The following is an 18,048-nucleotide window of genomic DNA, read 5'->3' on the forward strand; positions in this document are numbered from 1 at the left end:
GCTTTTGTTTTAATTTGCATTCCCCAAATGACATATCATGCTGAATATCTTTTTATATGCTTGTTTGCCATCTATATATCTTGTTTGGTAAGGCATCAGTTCAGGTCTTCAGTGCATTTTAAAATTCAGTTGTTTGTTTTCCTTATTGTTTAGTTTTAAGAGTTATTTGTATATTTGGGATATAAGTCCTTTATCAGATATTGTTTTGCAAATATTTTCTCCCAGTCTGTGGCTTGTCTTTTCAGTGTTTTTCACATAAGTTTTAAACTTTAATGACGTCCTACTTATCAATGTTTTCTTTCATGGATTGTAATTTTGGTGTTGTATCTAAAAATTTATTGCTGGGAATTCCCTGGCGGTCCAGTGGTTAGGACTCCACGCTTCCACTGCAGGGGGCCCAGGTTTGATCCCTGGTCCTGGAACTAAGATCCCACAAGCTGCACGGCGTGGCCAAAAAAAAAAGTTATTGCCAAACCCAAGGTCACCTAGATTTTCTCCTGTGTTATCTTCTAGAAGTTTTATAATTTTGTGCTTTACCTTTATGTCTGATACATTTTGAATTAATTTTTGTGAAAGGTGTAAGGTCAGTGTCTATATTCATTTTTTAAAATGTGGATGTACAGTTCTTCCAGTACCATTTGTTGAAAAGACTGTCCTTTTCTCCTCTGTCAAAGATCAGTTGACTATATTTGTGTGGGTCTATTTCTGAGCTCTATATTCTGTTCCATTGAACTATTTGTCTATTCTTTTGCCAATACCACACTATTTGATTACTGTAGCTTTATATTGTCTTGAAGTCAGATGGTGTTAGTTCTCCAACTTTGTTCTTCAATATTGTATTGGCTATTCTAGGTTTTTTGCTTTCCCATATAAAGAGAGTTTGTCGATATCCACAAAATAAAATGCTAGGATTTTGGTTGAGACTGTACTACTGAATTTATAGATCAAGTTAGGAAGCACTGACATAATAACAGTATTGAGTCTTCCTATTTATGGACATGGAATATCTATTCATTTAGATCTTCTTTGATTTCTTTCCTCAAAGTTTTATCATTTTCCTCATATAGATCTTGTACATATTCTGTTAGATTTTTCTTAGTACTTTTTTGAGGGGTCCTAATGTAAATGGTATTGTGGTTTTTAACTTAAAATTCCAACTGTTCATTGCTGGTATATAGGAAAGCAATTGACTTTTGTATATTACCCTTGTATCCTGCAACCTTACCATAATCAGTCATTAGTTCCAGTTTGTTCTTGATTCTTTGGGATTTAACATAGACAATCAAGTCATCTGCAAACAAAGACAGTTTTATTTCTTCCTTTCCAACCTATATACCTTTTCTTTCCTTTCTTGTCTTTAGCATTAGCTAGGACTTCCCGTATAATGTTGAATGAGAGTGGTGAGAGGTGACATTCTTGTCCTATTTCTGATCTTCAGGGGAAAGCATCTATGTTCTCTCCATTAAATATGATGGTAGCTGGAGGTTCTTTTTAGATGTTCTTTATAAAGTTGAATCAGTTCTCCTCTATTCGTAATTTGCTGAGAGGTTTTTTTTTTTTTTAAATCATGAATAGGTGTTGGCCTTTGTTAATGTTTTTTTCCTGTGTCTATTAGTATAATCTATGATCTTTCTTCTTTAGCTTGTGGATGTGATGGATTACATTAATTGATTTTCAAGTGCTGAATCAGCCTTGCATTCCTGGAATAAATCCCACTTGGTCATGGTGTATAATTCTTTTCACACTTTGTTGGATTCAGTTTGCTAATATTTTGTTGAGGATTTTTTGCATTTATGTCCATGAGTGATATTAGTCTGTAGTTCTCCTTTTTTGTACTGTCTTTATCTGGTTTTGGTATTAGGTAATGCTGGCCTCGTAGGATGAGTTAGGAAGTGTTCTCTCTGCTTCTATTTTCTGGAAGAGACTGCAGAGAGTTGGTATCATTTTTTTCAAGTATTTGATAGAACTCACCAGTGAAATCACCTGGGCCAAGTGCTTTCTGTTTGGAAGATTACTGATTCAATTTCTTTAACAGATATAGGCCAAGATTTATTTATTTATTATTTATTTCTCCATGTGTGAGTTTTGGTAGATTGTGTTTTTCAAGGAATTGGTCTGTTTTATCATCTAAGATATCAAATTTTAGAGAATATGGTTTTTCATAATATTCCTTCATTATCCTTTTAACATCCATGGATCAATAATGATGGTCCCTCTTTTCATTTAAGATATTAGTAATTTATGTCGTCTTTTTTTATTTGTTTGTTTTTGTTTTTTGGCTAGCCTGGCTAGAGGTTTATCAGTTTTATTGATCTTTAGAAAGAACCAGCTTTTGCTTTCTTTGATTTTCTCATGTTTTCCTATTTTCAGTTTCATTGATTTCTGCTCTAATTTTTATTATCTTTTTTTTTTTTTTTTGTGCCAGCTTTGCTCTTCTTTCTCTAGTTTTCTAAGGTGGAAGCTTATTTTATTTTATTCCCTCTCACCTTTATTGAGACATAATTGACATATAATATTGTGTTAGTTTAAGGTGTATAATGTGACTTGATATATTTATTGCAAATGATTACCACGATAAGGTTAGTTAACATATTCATCACCTCACAGTTACCTTTTTCTTTTTTTTCATTGAGGCCAGAACATTTAAGATCTACTCTTTTAGCAAATTTCAAGTATACAATACAGTTAACTATAGTCACCATGTTAACTATAGTCACCATATTAGATCCCAGGAACTTATTCATATAACTGGATGTTTGTATCCTTTGACCAACATCACCCCATTTCTCCCACCCCCTACCCCCTGTCAACCACCAATCTACTGTTTCTATAGTTCAGCTTTTTTTAGATTCTCACATATGTGAGATCATACATTTGTCTTTCTCTGACTTATTTCACTTAGCATAATGCCCTCAAAGTTGCAAATGACTGGATTTCCTTTTTATGTTTGAATAATATTCCATTGTGTGTGTATGTGTGTATGTACATGTCTGTATATATACTACTTTTTCTTTATCCATTCATCTGTCAACAGACACATTGTTTCCTAATCTTGGCTATTGTGAATAATGCTGCAATGCAATTAACATGGGAGTGCAGATATCTCTTTGAGATAGTGATTTCATTTCCTTTGGATATATGCCCAGATGTGGGATTGCTGGACCATACATGGTATTTCTATTTTTTAATTTTTTGAGAAACCTCTATACTTTTTCCAGAGTGGCTATACCAATTTACATTCCCACCAACAGTACACTCCACATCTCTTATCTTTTTGATAATAGCCATTCTAACAGGTGTGAGGTAATAGATTATTGGTTGCAAATATTCCTTTTCTAACGTTTGCATTTAACGCTATAAAATTTCCCTCCAAGCACTGCTTTCACTGCATCCTACATTTCTGATTAGTTGTATTTTAACTTTCATTTAGTTCAAAATATTTAAAAATTTCTCAAGACGTCATCTTTGATCCATGTGTTACTTAGAAGTGTGTTGTTTAAACTCCATATTTTGGGGGATTTTTTTCAGTTATCCTTCTGTTCTTAATTTCTAGTTTAATTCCACTGTGACCTGAGAGTATACTTTGTATGATTTCTGTTCTTCTAAATTTACTGAGGTGTATGTTATGGTCCAGAATGTGGTCTATCTTGGTGAATGTTACATGTGAGCTTGAAAAGAATGTGTATTCTACTGTTGTTTGAGGAAGTATTTTACCAGTGTTAATTAGATCCAGTTAATTGATGGTGCTGTTCAGTTCAAGTATACCTTACTGATTTTCTGCCTGCCTGATCTATCAATTACTGATAGAGGTATTGTGAATTCTCAGTGGATTTTTCCATTTCTCCTTGCAGTTCTATCAGGTTTTTGCCTCACATATTTTGATGCTTTGTTGTTAAATGCATATAGATTAAGGATTATTATGATTTCTTGGAGAACTGACCCCTTTATCACTATGTAATGCCCCTCTTTTTAAAAATTAATTAATTAATCAATTAATTTTTGGCTGCGTTGGGTCTTTGTTGCTGTGCATGGGCTTTCTCTAGATGCGGTGAGTGGGGGCTACTCTTCATTGCGGTGTGCGGGCTTCTCATTGCGGTGGCTTCTCTTGTTGTAGAGCATGGGTTCTAGGCTCGCAGACTCTAGAGTTCAGGCTCAGTAGTTGTGGCACACAGGCTTAGCTGCTCTGCGGCATGTGAGATCTTCCCGGACCAGGGCTCGAACCCGTGTCCCCTGCATTGGCAGGTGGATCCTTAACCACTGCGCCACCAGGGAAGCCCTGTAATGCCCCTCTTTATCCCTAATAATTTCCCATGTACTGAAGTCTGCTTTGTTTGATTAACATAGGCATTCCTGCTTTCTCTTGATTTGTGTTAACATGGTATACCTTTCTCCATACTTTACTTAGTTGTTGTTGAAGGAATCTGACTGTGGTTAAGAAACAGTTTTTAAGATGAAAATAACAAACTGGCTCAACTAGTATGCATGCTTTCCTGAGAGAATATCTTTTCCAGACTCTTCCTGCCTTCAGTGCAGCTGGTTTGATAGTGAGTCTCCAAGGTATGGAAAGTGGGGGCCAGAGTGCTGACAACACCTCATATGTGTGGTTTATTTGTTTAAGCCCTGGCCTCTGTTTTTAGTTCAAAATGTATGGAAAGGTAAAGCATACAAACTCAGTCACAGAAGAATTAAATATCTGCCTAAAGGTACAGGATATAAATGAAGCCCAGTGCTGTTCAGTGTTTGTTTGTACTTAGGGTGTATTTGCTTGTTTTAACACTGCCTATCTATTAATTGTGGTAAAAAAACCAAAAAATATATATATATATAATAAAACTTGCTATTTTAACTGTTTTAAAGTGTACAATTGAGTGGTGTTAATCATATTCACCATTGTGAAATACCATTCATTGTGTAAATACCAGCACCATCTATTTCCAAATAGATATAAAATTTATAAATATTTTCTCCCATCCTTTAAGTTGTCTTTTCACTTTCTTGATAATGTCCTTTGATGAACAAAAGTTTTTAATTTTGATGAGGTCCAATTTACTCTTTTCTTTTGCTGCTCATGCTTTTGGTATCATAATCTAAGACTCTACTGCCATATCCAAGGTCATGAAGATTTACTCCTATGTTTTCTCTTATGAAATTTATGGCTTTAGCTCTTATATTTAGGTCATCGATCCCTTCCCTTTACTTTCACTCTATCTGTGTCTTTATATTTAAACTGGGTTTCTTGTAGACAACATATAGTTGGGTCTTTTTTTTTTTTTTTTTTAAATCCACTGTCAGTCTGTCTGTTTTTTTTTTCCCGCCCGGCCGAGCCATGTGGCTTGCAGGATCTTAGTTCCCCAACCAGGGATCAAACCTGGCCCCCTGCAGTGGAAGCATGGAGTCCTAACCACTGGACCACCAGGGAATTAACTTTTTCTTTTCCAGTCTGTCTTTTTTTTTTTTTAATCTCAAAATTTCCTTTTATTTTTTTCCCCATAAACAAGAAGGCAAAAAATTCTACTGTAAATTCTTGGGGGAGGAAGCAATCATTCTCTTTTGGGATAAAAAATTTATTAAAATTATGCTGACATGGAAAATTGAGTAATTGCTAGCAAGTGGCATTGGTGATAAATACTTCGTAAGTATCCCTACAGATAGCCATGTAAATGCAGTAGGTCAACCATTGTTTCTATTATAGACTAGTGTTTGTTGATTAGTCACTAGGTATATGTCATTAAAATATGCTGAGAGGGATTGTTACCACAAAGAAACTTACAATAAATCAAGAAAATAGAAATAATTTTTACTATGTAAGTTCTCCAGTCTGTCTTTTAATTGGTGTATTTAGACCATTTAAAAGACATTTAAAAGACATTTAAAATGATTATTGATATATTTGGATTAATATCTACCATATTTGTAACTGTTTTTTATTCACTGCACTTGTTTCTTTCTTTTAAAAAAAACCCAACAAACTTTCCTCTTTTCTGCCTTCTCTGTTTTAAACTGAGCATTTTACATAATTCAATTTTCTCTTCTCACGATTCTGTTTCTTCAAAAAATTACTTTAGTGTTTGCCCTAGAGTGGCAGTATACATTTACAACTAATATAAGTCCATTTTCAAATAACTATACCACTTCATAAGGTACCTTATAATAGTATTCCCAATTCTTCCCTCTGTCTATAACATCATTGCTTTCATTTATCTTTAAGCTATAGTAACCCAATACATTGCTATTATTATTTTGAACAGGCAGTTATCTATTAGTTCAATTAAGAATTTTTTAGAAAACCCAAAGGATTTATTTTACCTTTATTTATTCCTTCTCTAACACTCTTCCTTTCTTCACAAAGATTTGAGTTTCAGCTCTATATCATTTTTCTTCCCTGTGAAGGATTTCTTGCAATTTATTGTCTACAGCCTTTGTCTGAGACAGTCTTTATTTCTCCTTTACTTTTGAAGGCCAATTTATTTGGATACTGAATTCTAGGTTGGTGGTTTTTTCTTGCAACATTTTAAATATTTCACTTCACTCCCTCTTGCTTGCATGGTTTATAAAGTGAAGTTGATGTAATTCTTTTTTTTAAAAATTAATTAATTAATTAATTTTTGGCTGTGTTGGGTCTTCGTTTCTGTGTGAGGGCTTTCTCTAGTTGCGGCAAGCGGGGCCCACACTTCATCGCGGTGCACGGGCCTCTCACTGTCGCGGCCTCTCTTGTTGCGGAGCACAGGCTCCAGACGCGCAGGCTCAGCGGTTGTGGCTCACGGGCCCAGTTGCTCTGCAGCATGTGGGATCTTCCCAGACCAGGGCTCGAACCCGTGTCCCCTGCATTGGCAGGCAGATTCTCAACCACTGCGCGACCAGGGAAGCCCAAGTTGATGTAATTCTTATCCTTGTTTCTCTATAGGTAAGGTTGTCTTGTTCTCTGTCTTCTTTTGAGATTTTCTCCTGGTTTTTGATTTTCTGCAGTTTGAATAGGACATGGCTAGGAGAAAATTTTTTGGTATTCATCCTACTTGGTGTTCTCTGAGCTTCCTGGATCTGTGTTCTGGTTTCTGTCACTAATTTTGGAAAATTCTCAGCCATTATTACTTCAAATATTTCCTCTGCTCTTTTCTTTCTTCTCCTTCGGGTATTGCAGAATATACTGCATATGTTATTGGGTTGGTCAAAAAGTTCATTCAGGTTTTTTCCATAACATCTTATTTGGCCAACCCAAAATATATCTTTTGTAATTGTCTTACAGTTCTCAGATATTCTGTTCTGGGTTCCCCCACCCCCATTCTTTTTTAATTTTTGCATTTCAATTTGAGATGTTTCTTTTTACATTTATAATTTAAAATTTTGGAAATATTCACATGGTTCAATGTTGAAAAGATACAAAAGGTAAATAATGAAAAATTCTTTCTTCCCCTTACCTCTGACCCACATTCATCCAATTTTAACCCAGTACACAACCAATAGTTTTTGTTTTACCTTCCAGGATATTCTGTGCATAACAAGGAAATACTTTATTTCCTCTCCTTTAAAAAAAATCCACAAATGGTAGCATAGTATATACAGATTTACATGTCATTTTTTCCCTACATATCAGTATATCTTGGATATTATTCCACATCAGTACATAAAGAGATTCTTGTTCTTTTAAATGGCTGCATAGTATCCCATTTATGTACTTATAGGTCCACAACTGCTTATTCAAAACCCCTGGGTTTGGAATACATTTGGAATTCATTATTTTTAAAGTTATATACAGATAATTTGTGCATATATTATATATAATACAGGAGGTCTGAGGCAGCATCCCATAATTAAACACATTACTATTTGTGCAATGAAAGTATGAATATTCACACTAGGTAGGATAAATAGCAAAATTAGTATTGTAGTTTTTTGATACAGTAACAAACTGATGAATGAAATAGTGTGATACAGACCATGAATACTTGGTACTCTTTTATTTCTAAGGAAAACATTCAATAAAACCTCAAACCAAGCTAAGCATCTGTACATATGCATACAATAAATACTTCTTCCATTTGGTTTCTTGAGGATCTTGGACAAAAGGCTTCATCTGCACTGCTATTATTGTCACGAAAGATTAGAGTTGGATATTTAATGATGGGTCAGGATAGAGATTCTTTAATGATGAAGCAACTACAATAGATGGCCTTAAAAAAGGTGTACTTCTAGGATAATGTGTCTCATTAACATAGATTTTTATATAAGCAGTCTCTTCCAATTAAGTAAGCAGCAATAATCCCTTTTTCAATGATAAATGCATGTTATTCAAGGCCAATTAACTGCTCATACATTTCCCCCATACTGTCTATGGAGATTATTTTTCATCTGTGTTACACCTCATCATTGTCATCATTACTAGCCTCATGCTTATTTGGGTTAACACTATTTTAGCAATTTTTCTATCTTGCAAGGAATGAACAACAGGTATATAACTTATAATATTCAGTATTTTTTTGATGTCACCTTGTTCTAACTCAGTGCTTCTACAACCTTAGTTGGCATAAATGTCATCTGAAGAATTGTTTAAGGCATAAGATTCTTGGGCTATACCCACAGAGATTTTGATTCAGTAGGTCTAGAGTTAGTTGGGTCTGGGAATTTGCATTTCTAACAAGCTTCCAAGTCATGTTTGTTTTTGTTTTTGGCTGCATTGGGTCTTTGTTGCTGCACACGGGCTTTCTCTAGTTGCAGCGAGCGGGGGCTACTCTTTGTTGCTGTGCGCAGGCTTCTCATTGCAGTGGCTTCTCTTGTTGCGGAGTGCGGGTTCTAGGTGCATGGGTTTCAGTAGTTGCAGCACACAGGCTCAGTAGTTGTGGCATGTGGGCCCTAGAATGCACGGGCTTCAGTAGTTGCAGTGCGTGGGCTTAGTTGCTCTGCAGCATGTGGTTATCTTCCCAGACCAGGGATTGAACCCATGTCCCCTGCACTGGCAGGTGGATTCCTAAACATTGCGCCACAAGGGAAGCCCCTCCAAGTCATGTTTTATTTATTTATTTATTTATTTATTTATTTATTTATTTATTTAGGCTGTGTTGGGTCTTCATTGCTGTGCACAGGCTTTCTCTAGTTGCGGCGAGTGGGGGCTACTCTTCATTGCAGTGCGTGGGCTTCTCATTGTAGGGGCTTCTCTAAGTATCAGCAACTGTGTAAATGGCATAATTAAGGTATACCTGAACAAGCTTCTACAATAACTCTCTTAGAAAGACTTGGGAGTTACCTGCTGCAAGTATCTAGTATGAAAACAAATAAATATTTATATTTGCTCTTCCCTGGGAGTAAAATTTCTTGGTCACAAGAAGTTCATGAGGCATGTGTGTGGAACAGTGGTCCAGGAATGAGTATAGTTTTCTTCCATTCCAGCTTGTGTGCAATAAGCTCATGCCATTGGTACAGATTATTAAGCCAGGTAGAAATTATCTCTTCGATTACCCATGCTTTTTTGTTTACATACTAACAAATAAATCGTGAACAATTTTTTTTTTTTTTTGGCTGCGTCGCACGGCTTGTGTGATCTTAGTTCCCTCACCAGGGATTGAACCTGGGCCCATGGCAATGAAAGCACGGAGTCCTAACCACTGGACTGCCAGGGAATTCCCTGAACAACTTTGAACCATTGTGGATGTTGGCTTTTTCTAGCTTTACCTGTCTGCTGCATTGGCACATCCCAGAACTTTCAACCTGTGCTTAGAGTCCTTAAAACCTCTTGCTTGCTCATCAATCATTGTTAATTTTTTTTTCTTAAAGAAAACAGAACAGAACAAAGCTGTTTCATCCACTGTATATACATGTTTGAGACTAAGGTTTTCAATAAAAATTACCTTAACAAACTGTCAATATAATTTTCATCTTCTTCACGAAAAGAAGCTATTTCATCATAGTTGTCCAGATATTTTATACCGTGATGCTTCTGAAATTTCTGCAGCCAATCTCCTTTTTTTTTTAAAAAAAAAAAAATTTATTTATTTGGCTGCACTGGGTCTTAGTTGAGGCATAAGGGATCTTTGTTGCGGCATGCGGGATCTTTAGTTGCTGCATGTGGGATCTAGTTCCCTGACCAGGGATCGAACCTGGCCCCCCTGCATTGGGAATGTGGAGTCTTAGCCACTGGACAGCCAGGGAAGTCCCATGCAGCCAATCTTCTGATATTCTATACTCACCATAAAGGTTCAGTCTTCCATGGCATAATCTAGCTTGTTTCATGAACAACAAACCAGTCAGTGGCATATTCACATTGCTTCATTGTTGAATCCATTCAATCATGGTCGTGTCAATATCTTCATTTTTTGCCCTCTGAACAATTTCTGTTCTTCATTAGTTCTGGTCATTGTTGTCCCTGTAAAACTTCAACTCTTTGTCCTTCTATTATTTCAAGTCATATGTGGTGTTAATTCCCATACCTTATTCTTTAGTAAGATGTCTCATAGACATACCTGATCAAACTTTGCACTAACTCTGTTTTCTGTGCTATTGTTAATGACAGATGCTTCCTTTGCTTCTTATTCTTACCCACAGGAGTATCTTCAATTTTCTGGGCATTTTTTACAGGGCAATTAAACTCAAACTGACAAAATAACAACCATCTAAACGAAAAAGGCAAACAATATTAGTGAACAGCAGAGATGTCTGTGACTGGTAAGAGTGTTGAGAAGCAACTAATGCCTCATAACAGCTGAGGCCAGGTTTTGCTGGCAACTTAGAAAAAACTTTGGATTTTCAAAGTTTTTCAGGTTTGGGAATTCCATGTTAAGAGATTTTGGAGCTAAAGTAATATATTTAATCAGTCTCCTATTGATGGCTATTTAGAATGTTTCAAGTATTTTGCAGTTGCAAACAAGATTGGAGTGAATAACTTTGTACAAATACCATTTCACATTTGTATAAATATATTTGTAAGATAAAATCCTGGAAGTGAAGTTGCTGGGTCAAAGGACATGTACATTGTAATTTTGATAGATATGCCAAATTGCCCTCCACAAAGTATTACCAATCTATACTCCCACTCTACACCTTTGCAAACACAATGTTTTATCAAAATGTTTTCTTTTATTTTGAAATAATTTCAAACTCAAAGAGAAGTTTCAAGAATACTACAAGCATCATAATTTTCTTCCCCCCGAACCATTTGAAAGTAAGTAACTGATTTGATACACAATCACTCCTGAACTCTGCAGTCTATTTCTGGCAAACAAGGACATCTTCGACATACCTGCCACATAACTATCAACATCAGGAAATTTATATTGATGTATTACTACAACCAAAGGAGGCATGACAAACTAAATGCAACACGTGATCTTGTATAAACACATATAGATTTTATACAAGATCATGTGTTACGTTTAGTTTGTCATGTCTCTTTAGTCTTTGACAATTTGGAAAAATTCCTGAGTCTTCCCTTGACATTCATAACCTTGACACCTTTGCAGATTAGACTGGTTATTTTGTAGAATGTCCTTCAATATGGGTATGCCTAATGTTTCCTCATGATTAGATGGAGGTTTGCATTTTTGGTGTAATATAAAAGAAGTGATACTGAATTCTTATTCCTTCCTGTTAGGTAATATATGATTGTGACTTGACCCATTACTGATGACATATCCATTGCCCCAAAGTTTCCTTGGGACCCTTGGTAATGCCTTCTTCCCTTCCATCCTAACCTGCCCCAGCTCCCATTCTCAGGAAACTGCTGATCATCTTTCTGTCACCATAGTGTGCATTTCTAGAATTTTACATAAATGGAATAATACAATAGGCACTGTTTTTTCTTTGGTCTGGCTTCTTTCACTCAGCATAATTATTTTGAGATTCATCCATGTTGTAGTATGTATCACTAGATTGTTCCTTTTCATTACTGAGTAGTATTCTACTGTATGGTTATATCACAGTTTTTATCCATTCACCTGTTGATGTGTTTTCTTCTAAAAGTTTTATAGTTTTAGGTTTTACATTTAGGTCCTTGATCCATCATGAGCTAATTTTTGTATATGTTTTACCACTTGTTGAAAGACCTTCATTTTCTTCAACTGAATTGGCTTTGCCCCTTTATTGAAATAGATTGGCCACATATATGTGGATCTGTTTTGGGACTCTATTTTCTTTCACTGATCTATTTGTGTATCTTTACACCAATAACCCTTTGCTGATTACTACAGCTTTAATAATAAGTCTTGAAATCAGGTGGTGTTAGTCGTCCCACTTTATTTTTCTTTCACAAAGTTGTTTCTGGCTACTCTAGGTCCTTTGAATTTCCATACGAATTTCAGAACCAGATTATCGATTTCTACTCAAAAAAGCCTGTTAGGATTTTGATTTGGATAGCACTGAATCTATATGTCAAATTGTAGAGAATCAACATCTTAATAATACTGTCTTCCAATCCATGAGTGCAGTATGTCCCATTTATTTAGGTTTTCTTTAATTTCTCTTCTTTAATTTCTCTCAGCAATGTTTTATGATTTTCATTGTATATGATTTTCTTGTACATATTTTGCTAGGTTTATTCTCAAGTATTTCATGTTTTCTTGATGTTATAGTGATAATTTTAAAAATTTCAGTTTCTGATTGTTTGTTGCTGGTATATTGAAATACCATTGATTTTTGCATATTGATCTTGTACCCTGAAACATTGCTAAATCTATTATTAGTTCTAATAGCTTTTTGTAGACTCCATAGGATTTTCTACATAGACAATCAATGTCATTAGAGAATAAAGACAGTTTTACTTCTTCCTTTTTAATCTGGATATCTTTTACTTCTTTTTAGTGTTTTATTGTACTGGCTAAAATCATTGGTATGATATTGAAATAGAAGAGGTGAAAGTAAACATCTTTGCCTTGTTTTTGATGTTAAGAAGAAAACATTCAATCTTTTACCATTAAGTATAAGGGTAGCTGTATCATAGATGCCCTTTATCATGCTGAAGAAGTTCCCTTCTATTCCTAGTTTGTTGAGGGTTTTAATTGTTTTTATTAGGAATAAATGTTGGATTTTATCAGGTTCTTTTTCCATATTACTGAGATGATCATATGGGTATTCTTTTTTACTCTATTAGTATGGTGAAATACAGTGATTGATTTTTGAATGTTAAACCAGCCTTGCATTCTTGGGGGTAAACCTTACTTATTACAATATATTATCCTTTTTTATACATTATTGGATTCAATCTGTTAAAATTTTTATTAAGAATTTTTGCACCTATGCTCATGAGAGATATTATTCTGAGTTTTCTTTTTTATAATAGTTTTTGTCTGATTTTGGTGTCAGGATAATACTGATTTTATAGACTGAGCTGGGAAATATTTCCTCCTCTTCAATTTTCTGCAAGAGTTTATACAGAATTGTTATGTTTTCCTTAAATGTTTGGTAGAATTTACCATTTAGTCCTGGATTTTCTTTCTTTTCTTTCAAAGGTTTTTAACTGCCAATTCAATTTCTTTGAAATTCATTTCTATTTACTCTTTTCTTTTCACTGTGGTAAAATATGCATAATAAAATTTACCATTTTAACCATTTAAGGGTACAACTCAGTGACATTAAAGACATTCACATTGTTGTGCAACCATCACCACTATTTCCAGAACTTTCTCATCATCCCAAATTTGTAGAGAGATACTTTGAAACTATGTAAATATCCTGTTCCTCATCAAATGTTCAACCACTAGCTTAGCATCTATTGCTATTTCTTCACTGTGGCTATTCTAGGTAACTCATATAAGTGGACTCATACAATGTTTGTCTTTTTGTGTCTGGTTTATTTCACTTAGCATAATGTTTTCAAGGCTCATCCATGTTGTAGCATATATCAGAATTTCATTCCTTTTTATGGCTAAATAATATTCTGTTGTGTGCATATACTCCATTTTGTTTATCCATTCACCTGTTGATAGATACTTGAGTTATTTCCAACTTTTGGCTACTGTGAATAGTGCTGCTATTAATATTGGTGTACAAATAATCTGTTTAAGTCCATGTTTTCAATTCTTTTGGGTATATACCTAGCTAATTCTTATTTATTTTTGAGTGAACTTTGGTAGTTTGCATCTATGAAGAAATTAGTCTATTTCATTATGTTGTTTAATTTATTAGCATAAAGTTATTCATAATATTCCCTTATTATCATTTTAATGCCTTTAGAATTTGTTGTGACATCACTTTTCCCATTCTTGATATTGGTAATTTTTGTTTTCTCATTTTTTCTTGATCAGTCTGGACAAAGATTTCAATTTTATTTATCTTTTCAAAGAAACAGCTTTTTGTCTCATTGATTTTGTCTGTTTTTCTATAGTTTATTTCATTGATTTCTGTCCTGATCTCTATTATTTCCTTTCTTTTGCTTACTTTAGGTTTCATTTGCTCTTCCTTTTCTGGCTTCTTAAGGCAGAATCTGAGATCACTGATTTGAAACCTTTCTTCTTTTCAAATATAGGTATTAAGTGCTAAAATTTTCCTGCTAAGTAAAGCTTTAGATCCAATCCACAAATTTTTATATGTTGTGCTTTTTCATTCAGTTTAAAATATTTTCTAGTGTTATTTTCCCTTTGTCCAGTGAGTTATATGGAAGTGTGTGGTTTAATTTCCAAAACTTCGGTGGATTTTCCATATATCTTTTTATTATTGATTTCTAATTCAACTGTGGTTGTCTGGAAAAGATTTTTATTTCACCTTTGTTTTTGAAAGATATTTGCACTGGTATAGAATTCTAGGTCAAAAGTTCTTTTTAAAAGTACTTTAAAGATTTTTCTCCGCTGTCTTCTGGCTTACACTGCCTCTAATGAGAAACCTGCTCTCATACTTATCTTTTGTCCTTTTTATGTAATGTGTATTTTTTCCCTCTAGTTGCTTTTAAGTAAGATTTTCCCTTTTATCACTGGTTTTAAGCAATTTGATTATGATGTGCCTTGGTATAATTTTCTCCATATTTCTTGTGCTTGAGGTCATTGAGCATCCTGGATTTGCAGTCATCCTTATCCTGCTTGGAATCTCCATGCCAGGCCACTGCCACCCCCACTTCCGACATGGATGACTATTGTCAAATTTATTACTTTTGCCAATAAGATTTGTGAAAAATGTTATCTCAGGGTAATTTTAATTTGTATTTCTCAAGTGAGGCCAGGCATTTTAATTGTTTAAAAGTCATCTGTATCTTCTTTTCTGTAAACTGCCTGATCATATTTTGTTCAATTTTTGTATTGGTTTTTTGATCATTTTTATATTGATTTATCTGTATCTTTTATCTTTTCTACAATGAGCATGCATTTTTTTTGCAATAAGAAGACACATCATAAAGTAATTTTAAATTTAAAAAGTGCTTTTAAAAATTCATGTAGTTTCCTGGTATTGGAAAAATATTCATAGTCCATGGTAGCTAGTATTTTATTATAACTTCTCAGGGGCTTATTTTCACTTCTCTTTGTGATAAAACCTACATAACTAACATGGAGTATGTGAGCTTAAAAGCCTGAGTCACTCTGGACTGCCTATCTTTTGACCAGGGGCCCTAGAAAAATCATAAACTCTCGTATCTGTAAAGAGATCTGGAGCTCCATCACTTCAGTAGATCTTCCAATGGCCCTGGGAAGCTGACAGGTCATTGACAATGATCCCAATTTTATAGATTTTTAAACCAGAGGCTTAGAAAGGTAAAGTGACTTTATCATATGGAAGGTTAGATTTAGAAGTTACCTTAAAGATGATCTCATTCTCTGTACTCAGAGTCCTACAATTAGTAACTACAGCAAAACTTTGGCTTGGACTCAGGTGTTCATTCTAATAGCAGTAATCAAAGTGAGGATCCCTATCACTATAAGTGCTCAGGGGAGGACAGATAGCTTCTCTTCTTCAGGAGACAGCAGGCTAAGCCTTTGATAGGCCATGACTGGGCAGGCATACTGGGGGTGCTGGAGCCTTAGGTCTTTCTATGCTCACCTTTGGCAGCAGTCAGCATGGTGGAGGCCAGTTCACACTGCTGTGATTCCAAATGTCCAAGCGTGAACCAGCGAGGGTAACGGCTGGGCACCACAGATACCATATGGTGAGGGTGGGAAGTGTCGCCTGCAGAAGTTGAGTTTTCTAGAACAGGTAACCTAGAAGACCCAGGGAGAGTCATAAGCTATCACCCAGACCCTTGCCATTTGGAGCCACCTTAGAGCAGCTTGTTCTTTGCTGGGGAGGAATTGGGCAGGAAAGGGTTAATGAAGAACTTTGAAGGTTTTAAAACCTATGGTACCGTACTTTATATGAGGTGAGAGCCTGGGCACTTGTAGAACTCAAGCTGAATAGTTTCTTACTGCAAATGGATTTGAAAGACAGTTCAAAAACCATAAGATTATTTTTAAAAGCATAAGAAATATATGCCAAGTAATCCTCAGCAGTCCTTTTTGGTCGAGCTGAGGCGCTTTCTCAGCCTTATAGCCTAACTAAAATTCTTCTTCTGTATGTTCTGCTGCATCCTAGAGGTCCACCTGCCTGAACCAAGGATCCTATTCTAGTTTGGAAACAGGATGCCCATAGCTCATTGTTCTCAAGTCTTGATATAGAAAGACTTACTTCTACTTCCCCAGATGTATCTGGTGACCTAAGCCTGGGAACCATTTCTCAGTTAGGTATGAAAAGGCTCAAACCCCTTGTGAAGCTGCCAAACTGGCCCCAGAACAAAGAGACTCAGGCCTTGGGTGCTCCATATCTGTTAAAAATTCAGAGACTTCCTCAGACAGTTCACTGAGAATGCAGCCAGGGAGCAAGTGCGTCACCAGCAAGGCATCCCAGATAAGAATCGTAGATCATATGAAAATATCTGAATCATTTTAGGGCAGGCTGATGGCAGGTCCAATAGAATAGAGAAAGAGTGAAAGAAGAAAGTGAGACAAACAAAGAAAAAGAACATCTGAGACTTCTGGTTTAGTGGAGGCATTTGGGCTAGGAAAGGGCTACCCACCTCATGGCACGTAAGGCTAATTTATAGGACAGGTCTGGATCATGAGGCAGTAGAGCTGAGAACAAATACTTGGCAAAGGTATGCATGGGAACACTCTCTCGGTGGATGACTTCTCCCAGACCGCTGAAGGGGCCTCCTGCAGGAAGAAGATAAGCCAGCCAGTTATTTATCTGTATGCTTGTATTTGTCTGCCTGGACTTGAGCCTTAGGATCCCACATGTGTTTGCTAGCCATAAGAACCTTCACTACACTTTAACGTCAAAAATGTTGCTGTACCTGTGCTCTGTTAGAGAGGGGAACCCAGAGTCACAGGCCTAAGACTCGGTGACAATAGCCCCTTCTCTACTTACCTTCCAGGAGTAAGATGCACTGCTTCTGCAGTGTTTGCACTAGCTCATCATCCAGCTGCAGCTCCTGGAGTCGACTCAGGAGCTGCTCCTCATTACGGCACACCTTGTCCTGTGCGTAGAGGCCTTCAGGCATCACCCTCTGTTGACCCATCCCCATCAGAGCAACTTCCATGGCCAATGACAGGTAGGACTCACTGCTGTCTGGGCAGCCTGCAGCCACAGGCACATGCTGGTACACAGGGGCTCTGCTTTCATTCATATCTGAGGATGACAGGGCACCGGATTCGGTAGGTCAGGCCCCATGGATTTTTCTGCCTCTCTTCCCCCCACACTTTGGAATACAGCTTGGTCAAGAGCTAACACAGGGAAGCTGAGTCAAACACCAGAACAGTAAGACAAACATACTGAAAAAAGGTTATACAGGGTTACAAAGATTCCTAACTCCTTCCTAATGCATTATCTGGTTAGGCCAGCTGGGGAAGAATACAATCATACTAATCTTTTGCTAGAATGTTATGTAATACTGTAATTATCTATCTTTGTGTCTGTCTCTTCACTAGAATGTAAGAACCTTAAAGGAAAGAGACTTTATCTTACTGCCTGAGGCATCTCCAGGGCCTGGTATGTGGAAGGAGCTAAGTGTATGTCTATGGTAAATAAACCCCAAGTACAACTTCAGGTTTTCAAGATGTAAGTGTCATTTTGCAGATGAAACAGACCAAAGATGATGAGTCCTTTTTCAGG

General features: G+C 36.0%; 1 protein-coding gene across 1 annotated transcript in view; it reads right to left on the reverse strand.

Annotated features, from left to right (window-relative positions):
* The window catches only part of ZSWIM5 (zinc finger SWIM-type containing 5), a 262,034-nt gene that overhangs the window by 7,411 nt on the left and 236,575 nt on the right, over nucleotides 1–18,048 (reverse strand). The window contains exons 9-11 of the mRNA XM_007164766.2: nucleotides 17,305–17,565; nucleotides 16,955–17,090; nucleotides 15,946–16,103 (exon numbers count right to left, since the gene is read on the reverse strand). Coding sequence (XP_007164828.2) covers nucleotides 15,946–16,103; nucleotides 16,955–17,090; nucleotides 17,305–17,565 — 555 coding nt within the window. The remainder of the gene's footprint in view (nucleotides 1–15,945; nucleotides 16,104–16,954; nucleotides 17,091–17,304; nucleotides 17,566–18,048) is intronic.

This window comes from Balaenoptera acutorostrata, chromosome 1, assembly GCF_949987535.1.
Source record: "Balaenoptera acutorostrata chromosome 1, mBalAcu1.1, whole genome shotgun sequence".
Classification (NCBI taxonomy): Eukaryota; Metazoa; Chordata; class Mammalia; order Artiodactyla; family Balaenopteridae; genus Balaenoptera; species Balaenoptera acutorostrata.